Source organism: Mytilus edulis, chromosome 3 (assembly GCF_963676685.1).
Source record: "Mytilus edulis chromosome 3, xbMytEdul2.2, whole genome shotgun sequence".
NCBI lineage: Eukaryota > Metazoa > Mollusca > Bivalvia > Mytilida > Mytilidae > Mytilus > Mytilus edulis.
Window position 1 is genome coordinate 61,998,866 of NC_092346.1, and position 11,078 is coordinate 62,009,943.

General features: G+C 30.9%; 1 protein-coding gene across 1 annotated transcript; it reads left to right on the forward strand.

Annotated features, from left to right (window-relative positions):
• The first annotated feature begins 127 nt into the window (after positions 1-127).
• On the forward strand, positions 128-8,839 carry LOC139517048 (CDK-activating kinase assembly factor MAT1-like). Its single transcript, XM_071307643.1, has 8 exons — positions 128-259; positions 1,197-1,349; positions 3,379-3,452; positions 5,512-5,615; positions 5,780-5,920; positions 6,601-6,729; positions 7,117-7,238; positions 7,607-8,839. Exons 1-8 carry the CDS (start codon positions 171-173, stop codon positions 7,746-7,748), a joined length of 954 nt encoding a protein of 317 aa, XP_071163744.1. The 5' UTR covers positions 128-170; the 3' UTR covers positions 7,749-8,839.
• The last annotated feature ends 2,239 nt before the right edge of the window (positions 8,840-11,078 follow it).

Genomic DNA, 11,078 nt, shown 5'->3' on the forward strand with positions numbered 1-11,078 from the left:
CAAATATCTTGTTACTCCTAGTTAAATTTCATATAACTAAAATCGTTCAAAATCAATTAGTTAAATTTTATATGAAATAGCATCAAACTCAATGATATAGATCATATTTTAAAGTCTATAAAAATAGTCTCAATGATGTCTCCTTAGAATTATCTCCCTTGTATCTCAGCATGGATGATCAAGGGTGTCCAAGATGTAAAACAACTAAATACAGAAATCCTTCATTGAAATTGCTTGTTAATATCTGTGGACACTCATTGTATGTTGTACATAATGAAATTAATCCTTATGATATAAAATCCATACTTCAATGAAATTGAGTCAATAATGAAATATAAACTAAAAAGTCTAAAAGTTAAAATTTTTATTAAGATACAACTTACAAGCTTACCCAAGTTTCAGTTACAGGGTGTATTTACAATTAAGATTAAAGTGATCACAACTTGAGCTCACACTGACCTTAATGACTGGCAAAGTTGATAGATCTGTGAAAACCTAGAAAGATTTTAAAAAATAAGAGAGAGAGATCTAGAGGGAGATAGATGATATGAAGGGTACTTCTATAGTAGTGTCTGCACGACCCCACATGAGTGATGAGTTAACAAATTGGCCTTCTTAGGTTATGTGTACCCACATCTGGTTTTATAATACAATGTCATTGGATCTGGAAACTGAATCATTAAAACTATAGTATCAGTATTGGCCTGTAAAAGAAAACAAAAAACATTATAAAAATTAGAAACTAAATGCAAAAGAATAAAATTATTTTTAACTTGAAAAAAAAAATATACAAGAACTCTAGTGTGAAATAATTTTATAGTAAAATGCAGATCAGAAACTAAAACTAAAAAAAAATTAATAATAATATAAAAATGTGGTGTGATTGTCAAAGAGACAACTTTCCACAAAATTCAAATGAAGTTGATGTAAGCAATTATAGACAATCTTAGGAACTGTTTACAGTTGAAATACTACATTTGTAGACTATAAATTGTTAATTAAAGCTGGTAATACATGCATGTGAATTAAAAAAAAATTCATGTACTATGTACTTCAGATGTACTAAACTTCTGAGAGCATATAGTAAAGCCAATCTTAAGTCTTCTTCAAATACATAAAAATATTTGATCCTATTCTGTAAAACAGATGTTAGAGTTGTATAGAACAATATTTGACTATTTACCTATCTATTTTAGATGTGAAAGCTGTGTAGACTTGCTCTTCATTAAAGGTTCTGGAGCTTGTCCTGAATGTGGTACAGCATTACGAAGAAGCAATTTTAGACTACAACTCTTTGAAGATCCTTATATAGAAAAGGAAGTAGACATTCGAAAAAAGATTTTGAGAGAGTATGTTTAAATTGTATATGATCATATAATAGATCAGAACTTAACGCACCAGTCAAAGTGAGCCAGAATCTCCATCTTGGATTCCAAATTCAGCTTTAAAATAGGGCAGTCAGACCCTTATCGGGACTCTGGGATCTGGTGTTTTCAAACGCAGTATTTTGGAATTGATCCTTCATTGTCTTTACATGATCAGGGAATTCTTTTTTCGAATTTCAGGATGTCTGGATTTAAATTTCTTTAAATTTGGGACCTCTGGATTTCATGTTTTAAAGCCTGGGATTTCAGGATCCAACCCCCCTCTTAAAAGTACCTTAAAATGAAGATTGTTTTGCCTTAGATAATCAGTAAAATTAACATATGTGGCTTTGAGATTTTAACAATATCCCAACCAAGATTCTATTTTCTTTTGCAATCTGAAATACAAATAATCAATTCCAATTTTCAGTTAAAAAAACAATTCCTTCATTAAACTATGTTCAAATTAAGAAATAATTCATGGATTCTAATAGGACAAATACGGTCATTAAAATACTGAAGCTAGGGGTGGTTTGGTGTGTGTGTGGTTGATCTTTTTTACTCCCTGTTAGATAAAGCTCAAATATCTTTAAAAATCCGTAGCTTGCATGGGTTATTTCGTAAATAACCGCTAGAAAAAAAAATGTTAAATCTTCTAATTCTCAAACCCAACATTTGCCATTTTTAATTTACATGATTTTCCCGTAAGCTTCCGTCAAATCCAAAGTTGGTATTTCGTTGACTTACTGAAATTAGTAAATATGCAAATAATGCAACAGAATAGAAAATAAAACAAAAACTAACTCAAAAATCAGTTTTAATACAATATCATACGAAGTTCGATGGTTCACGTAACAGAAAACTTTCAACTTTAGCGGTTTCATTTGTATGACGTCATGTTTTGAAATGACTTAAATGCGCCAAAAAATTAATAGACTTTTATTTTGTTGATTTCTCCGAACTCTTCTGCATTACTGCTTTATATTATGCATCCGAATAAGAATAACAGTTATTTTGACTTTTTTAATTGCACTTTTTAAATCAATAAAATCGGCAAAGGGTCTGCAAATAGGTTCCAATACATGTAGATTTACGTGGGAAGTATATTGTAACAGCCATTATTATGTATCGAGAATTTTATCACAGTGTTGTTTACAAAGCGAAAGAAGCAGGTCATGTTAGAATAATTCTTTTCTTAAATATACGACACATTTATTGCAGTATCATCCTATTCCCTTTCTAGTCACCTGATTGTTTATTAATAATGCACTGAGGTAAGATTTGTCCTCAACATTAAAAAAAAAAAGACAGAAAAGAAGAGAGATTTATGGTTCTATTACATGAATCTGTTACATATGCTTGTACATTTATATTCAAAGATTAGATAATTGCAGGATGTTTAGATTAATATTCTTATTATTTTATATTGTAAAAGGTAAATAATGAAAGCTCTAATTAGTTAAACTGTACTACTAAAATAGTTGTACCTTTCTCAGTTACCATTGAAGACAGTCATGACAGAAGATGGTGTTAACTTTAATAATTAGGAGATAACTGTATTGTATTTTAAGCTTCAATTGCATCAATTGGTGATTTGATAAAATATGAATATATTTATCAAAGATTAACAGAATAAACGGGTATTTGCGACAATAAAAGCACCAATTGATGCCATCAGAGCTCAAAATACAATATTGTTATCTCCATTCTAATAAAACTGATAGAAAACAACATTAAAACATATATTTAAACTCTGACATATGTCATCTGCACGTACGTTTTCATAGCATCAATTGTGAATTAATGCCATGAAAATTAGTGATGCTATCCAATCAAGATGAATGTTACAAATGATGTCGCATTAGAATATCATGCATTCTGTTTGTTTCATTAACTTGTCACAGGTGATAGCTGAAGCACTTATATATATAAATGAGATAAATAAACATTTAGTTAATTTAGGATAATCTTTGATAAATTAAAATATATTCATATTTTATTTGTATGTTTTCAGCTTCAACAAAAAGGAAGATGATTTTAATAGCCTGAATGAATACAATGATTACTTAGAGATGATTGAAACTATTGGTAAGATTAGGACTGTATAAAGATGTGTACCATCCCTATTATTATATGTTCTTGCAAACCCTTTTTACCCATGGATATTCAGGAAAAAAGTTTGTCATTTGTTTAAAGTTGTTTACAGTATTTTATGGAATTCAAAACACTTTTCTTCATCAAGAAAAAGTTTAAAATGATTGTAAACGATTCTAGAACACTCCACAGGTATAAGAATATCATAAAAATATCATATAAATGTGATGAGAGGCATTATTTGAAAAAAGCATGTTACTGTCGTGAAATTTTCAAAAAACTTCAAAATCTTGGTAAAAATTTCAAAGACGTTTACTAAAAAGCAAATATATTCTAAAAAAAAAACTCATCATATATACCAGGACTAAATTTAGTATATATGCCAGACGCGCGTTTCGTTAACAAAAGACTCATCAGTGACGCTCAAATCCAAAAAAGATAAAAAGGCCAAATGAAGTGCGAAGTTGAAGAGCATTGAGGACCAAAATTCCTAAAAGTTTTGCCAAATACAGCTAAGGTAATCTATGCCTGAGGTAGAAAAGCCTTAGTTTTTCAAAAAATTCAAAATTTTGTAAACAGTAAATTTATAAAATCAATTACAAACGAAAGTGAACCAACGCCTGGTGAGTCTGTAGTACGGTAGAGTCCATAAAGTGGATACCCGGGGGTATGCAGGGTCGTTATGATAAAAAACAAAATGTAGAGAGTCTCATAACAACAACACTTTAGGGACTGCTGCAGAAATTTATTGATCGACATGTTTCGGTGCCTAGGGCACCGTCATCAGGATAAAAACAATACATAAAATCATGCTGCAGTACAAAATCGGGTTATTAAAATTTAAACGTCATGATGTTACAATGGTAAGTAACGTTATTAATAGCAACTGAAAGTGAAAGTGAAAGTTCATTGTAAGTATGTAAATAAACTATAAAAAGAAATTAAAATAAAATGTTTTTGTTGTGAAAATGTTTGTTGAAATTATTCTGCCAACATGTGTTTGTCCTCTTGCATTGTGGAAAGAATAATACAATAAGTTGTCAGGCTGTGTATTGACTGTATAGGTTGTGTGGTCTGAATGTTCTATTAACTTTCTTCCCCAAAATAGACGACATTTTATCAGCAATTCCGTACCATTTCGATTGGCTTCCCTTGGCCAGAGGTACTGCTTCTAATCGCGTTAGGAATGCTGTAAAATGTTTCGGTCGCCAAGAGCAGAGGACAAAGTATATAATATCACTAGTTTATTTTGAATTTTAACTATGTGTTCGTTCATCAAACTATCGGGAATGGCCAGTAATCTGTAAAAGTGGTTGTATCTCGAGGGTTGTATGTTTGATTAACATATTTTCGGGAGCATCAGATTGAATTTGAAGAATACGAAATCGGGTGCATTTAATTTCAAATGAATTCTGTAAGAGAGAACTTATTTCCTATCACTGTTCTTTTCCTCCTTAAGGCTCGTTTAGGGTTAAGATGGTCCGTCATTATCTATTTCTTTTCTTGTGGTTTATGGCAGCATTCTCGGAAGGTTCCTGTGGATGCCTCAGCAAAATATAACTTTGTTTACTCTGTGCGAATGGCTAGTATGATTAGCGCTGCATGGTTGCAACGGCGGTTTCCTTACAGAATGCAGGGGTTCACGATAAAAAAATAAAATCAATTACAAACGAAAGTGAACCAACGCCTGGTGAGTCTGTTGTACGGTAGAGTCCATAAAGTGGATACCCGAGGGTATGCAGGGTCGTTATGATAAAAAACAAAATGTAGAGAGTCTTATAACAACAACACTTTAGGGACTGCTGCAGAAATTTATAAATATGACCATATCAATGACAATTCATGTCAGCACAAAAAGTGATGACTACTGGGCTTGTGATACCTACGAGGAAATAAATCTCCACCAGCAGTGGCATCGACCCAGTGGTTGTAAATAAACTCATCATAGATACCAGGACTAAATTTAGTATATACGCCAGACAAAGGGTACACAAATTTCAGCAAAAATTTAAACTGCTTATCTTGTATTTACAGAAAAATGTATTTATTTCAGTATTTAATTTAGCCAACAATATTGATGTTGAAGAGACAAGGAAAATGATAGATCAATACAAGAAAGAAAATAAAGAGCAAATTAGTAAAGGAAGAGCAAAAATGGTAAGTTTATATAATGTAATACCAGAAGTTAAAAATCACACTTAATTGTATACTTTTAAATTATTTTTTTTGTCTGCTGCTTGATAGTTTCAAACTGTTTTCAATTTCTGTAAAAGAGTAATGCATTGATATAAACATTCTTTATCTTAGCAATTTATTTCTAGAGCAAAGATGAAGAGTATTTAGAGATGTTGATTGGCCAAGAAAAACAAGATTCAGAAATCAGAAGACAGATAGAAGAAGAGGATGAAAAAAGACATAAAAACACTAAGTTAAAGAATAAAGAGGCTTTAATTGATGAATTGGTTTGTATATTTTAAGATACTTATATTCTTATCTTAGTATTACCATTACAAGATAAATCATATTTGAGGGATTTTTGTTTGGTTCATAATTTAGCAAAAGATTAATTGTGATCTTTTTTTAAATTTAAAGAAAAGACCTAGTAAAACAGTATCTTGTTTCAAGATGTCGAACTGAACTGTTAATGAAAGATATATTTTATATAACTACATATTTTCCATTATTCATGAACTGTTATCTAGAAATATTGGTCAGAAATGCTTATACTAGAAAATTTAAAATAACTGTTGATTTAAGAAGCCTTCTCAAGCAGATAGCTTTTGCTTGTAGAGATTCTACAGTAGTAAAACTCATTTAAATTACCTGGCACTACCACAGAAGCAGGTTTGACATTAAAACAAAAAGTGATCATATATGTTAAAAATTTAGTAGCAGAATTATTTGACACAAAATAAGTAAATATTAAGAAAAACAACATACTGGTGAATTTGATACCCCTCATTCAATTTTATTATTTTAAAGAAACCACCTCTTCAAACACATTCCTTGGTATTTACTGGAGTGTCCATCAGAATAATTTACTGCTGAACATTTTAATAGGTTAAGAATTACAAGGGACTCCTTTTTGGTGTTTATTACAGATTCAAAGAATAAAGATATTATAATTTCCTGTATTTTTCAGATGTTTTCTGACATGTCAGCAAAAGACATTATTGCCATTCACAAGCATGATCAAGAAAAAGAAGATATAGATATAGAATCTAGTCTGCCTCAACAACCTGCCACCCAGTTCTCTACTGGAATTAGACTCGTAAGGCATATAAATCAATAGGACTATCAGCTAGAAACTGTTTTGATAATGGCACATTTTAGATCAAATGAGGATAATAGTATTGATCCTTGAAATTACTAAAAATTCTTATTGAAATTATGTTGGATTAATTGTCAGATAAAGGAAAAGGATGATACAATCTAGACACTTTCTTTATTTTTCATAATTACATGTAATAAAAATCCATTTTTTTTACAGTTTATGCTGACATCAAATGGAACATGATAAAGTTGTCTTCAAAGTTTTTCATTAGACAACACTAAATTTTAGTTAATATAACTTACTATGCTGTTTACCAGTAAAGGATTTGTTTTGAGTTCAAAACAGTAGTGAAAAAGTATTCAGCACTTTTCATTTACATTTCAGGGTGCTCAAAATGCATTTTTACCTGTGCCAGATGAAAAAATAGAAATTTACAAATACTCACCAATACATGTAGACTTGTGTGGTCCAGAACTCCAAGAAGAAGAACAATTGATGTCACTTGGGTAAGAATAATTTGTCTAGCTGTTTGAAGTTTACTTTGCATAGGTTTAGAAGGGTCTACCAATTTTTGGCAATTGTATAATCTCTTTTTGGTTATTCATTTTAAATTTGACATAATCATTTAATTTTCTAATATAAAGTATGAAAAAGTGTTGTTTTTTTTTATTCTGGGGGTTTAAAAGAGAGAACATGAGATGAGGTAACGGCATCTGCATGCTAAATATTGTTGTTCATACATATTTTTTTAAGGACTTGCATCTTGAAAATGCTGTCAAAGAAAAAAAGTATAGGTCAGTTTATTATGGAAAATACCTTTTATTACAAATCAAATGCACAATAAGTAATCATACACAATTTTCTTTGTTTTTAGATACATGCGCAATGTGAGAGCAACATCAGATTCAGAGAAGGCTGGTGGTTTTGATACTAAATTTTCCTGCCAAAGAGCATTACAAGATGCATTCTGTGGACTCTTTTATTTCCCTGTAGCTCCTCAGATGGACCAGAGCTGATAGAGGATGAATATGTTACGAACAAATTGAAATGCACTGTTTAACAGTTCACAATGTCCTAAGTGTCAAAGAATGATTACATGTGATTGACAAGTAAATTATAGGCCATCTGAATGTTATATACTGATCATCAGCAAAAAATGAAAGTGGAAAATCATTATGCAGGAAAAAAATGTGGTTGTGTTCACTTGTTTGTAAAATCCTAGATTTGAAAAGTCTACCTGGGTGAATTCAAATGAAACTGCTGAATTAGACAGTCTGATATGAATGCACATTGTCATGAGCATCTGTCTTATATTTTATAGAGATGCAACGTGACTGATTGATTGTTGCTGAGCATCTGGTCGTGTCAGCTTTAAACAGCTATATACATGCCAATGAGCAGAGAAACTATGTAATTGTATCCTTAAAATGATGTCTTTGTCTGATTACTAGGGCTGCCATGTTGCAAATCGGAAATTGAGAAAAATGTATGAAGATTTAAAGTAGCTTAATTTTCCTTTTTCAATAAGAAAAACTGAAGAATAAATTGCTTTGGAGTTTCTTTTTTTCATAGCTGTCATTTCTCATGGTTTGTAGGAAATGTTTTTGTGTGTTGGTTCTTTGGTACATCTTTGGTTGAAAAGGATTACACATAAGTGGATTATCAATTCATGATATCAGGTTTTACTGATTTTAAAACTGTTACTTTTTGAAAACAAACTGTTATTGCCATCATTAAAATGTTTTAGTGTCAAGACGTTAAAAAGTGGTGAATAAAAGAAGAAAGCTGATGGAATAAAAAATAAACATAGAATAAGATTTGATTTGAAAAATTATAGAAATATTATCTCATTGGTCTAGTTTATGTTTATTATCTTCATTAAAAAAAAGACAACTTGTCAATAAAGCTGTGTATAGTAATTTGTTAAAGAAACTGCTTGTATTTTCATGTTCAAGAAATCATCAGTTTTTCATGGCAAGAGTACAATTATGAAAAGCAGCTTTAAAAACTCAGGGGTGTTTCTGAATAACTATAAGTAAGAGCAAATTGGAATATTGTGATATTTATACATAATTGAGTTAAACTACAAAATAAAAGAAAAACACTATGAATTTATTGAATTTTTATGCTCCTGCTGAAGCTGAGAGACAATGAAGTTTTACCCTTGTCCGTCTGTATGTGCATCCTTCATTATGTACATCCCAAATTGGTTTCCCTTCTCTTACTTAGTTTGCTTCAACCAAATATTATAAAACTTATACACCATGCTTATTACCACATAACACAGATCAAGTTTGAATTTTGGTGGTGTCACTTTAATGGTTATAGAGTTATGTCCCTTGACATTTGAAAAAAATCAGAAATTTCTGTTTCCGTAAACTAGTTTGCCTCAACCAAATAAATGTTATGACACTTATGCACAATACTTATAACCACAAAGCACAGATCAATTTTGAATTTGGTAGCCTCACTTTTACCATTCTAGAGTTATGCCACTTTACAAATGGAAAATTTTCATTTTAGTCCTTAAGTTTGCATCAAACAAATCATAAATGTAATGAAACTAGTGTGCAATGTTATTTCCACAACACACAGGTCAAGTTTGAATTTTGATTGCCTCACTTGTCCTTGTTATTGAGTATGACTTTTTACCAAAGAAAAATATGCTGATTTTTTGTTTTTTATGCCCCTTCATAACGGAGGGGGCAGGGCATTAAGTTTTACCCATGTCCTTCGGTACTTCCAAAAGTAGGTTTCCATTCTCTATCTTTGGTTGCCTCAACCAAATGTTATGAAACCTATAATTGATGAATTTTTTCTGTTCCCTAACTTAAGTTAACCTCAACTTAATGTTATGAAACTTATACACAATACTTATTACCACAAAACTCAGATCAAGTACAAACTTTGGTAGTGTCACTTTTACAGTTCTTCAGTTCTGTACCTTCTTAACTTTATATGATATGCAAGGGGCACATCATATGTGTCCCATGGACATTTCCACATTTATTTTCTTCATTGTTTTCTAGGTTTGCCTGAAGCAAATGTTATTAAACTTATACACAATGCTTATTACAACAAAACTCAGATTAAGTACAAATTTGGGTAGTGTCACTTTAACCATTTTAGAGTTATGCTCCTTTATAAGTGGTTGCAAGCAGGGGTGCAATCTGTTCCCATTGACACATTCATTAAGGTAAATAACTGTATCATGTAACTTCTCACATCATTTTATCAAAGTGCAACATTAGTTTTGATGCTGTTGTATCTGTTAGGCAATACATAGTCCTATTTTTCAGTTGGTCTTAGACTTTAGAGTTTCAATAGTTTCTGCAAACATTTGAGAAAACTATTGCTAATAGCTATAGGCTATGAAGGGTTAAGTTAATATATTAGCATGCACTTGTATCAGTCTCCTTAAGGATGCAGTATTTGAGCTGAAAGGAATTACATGATAAAAGTCTGTCCTTAATTTTATTCATGTTTATTTTAAAGTACAAGCCTGCAAATCCATAATTAACTTCCTAGTTATTTAAGGAATGACTGTAATATTTTTTCTGTCTATGAAGAAATAACATAAAAAATGTGATGCACACTGAATAACGCGTGTAGCGGGTTATTTAACAATGATGTTAAATTGAACATCAAAAGTTCAATGTAGGATAAAAAACTTAATTCACATAGCTTTTTTCGCTGACCCCCCTACCCCCTTCTTAACTTAATTTGGGAAAAATGAATTTACCAATATGGATATATGTAAAATCGATTTTAGATTAACAAAACTTACAGCAATGTTGACCCCCCCCCCCTTTTTTTCCCCTCCACCCCAAACTATTCGATTTAAGTTTTTTTTTTATCCTACATCGATCTTTTGATGTCGTCCCTAGGTTGTCACTATAGATTTATGTATGTTAAACAACGATGACATTGTATCGTGCATGCCTGGTAATCGTATTAAAAGCGGATAAAACCGGATACAGGCAATATGTTTCTGCTTATTATGATAATTTTCTCTGCAGATTGTGATTCTGAATGAATAACAAGTTGATGTGCTTTTAAATAAAACATATTTGTACCAATCGACAAGACATTGTCCCATATGTGTGATAAGTTAACCACACAGACTAATTTCATATCACATAACAAAATCATAATTTTTGGTTTAATTGTTGCATGGTTGCTTCTTCCGTTACTCTTTTTTTTTTTCGTATTTGAATGTAATTTAAGAATTCGTCTTATAAATGTGATGTGAGGCATTATTTGAAAAAAAAAACATGTTACTGTCGTGAAATTTTTCAAAAAACTTCAAAATCTCGGTAAAGATTTCAAAGACATTTACTAAAAAA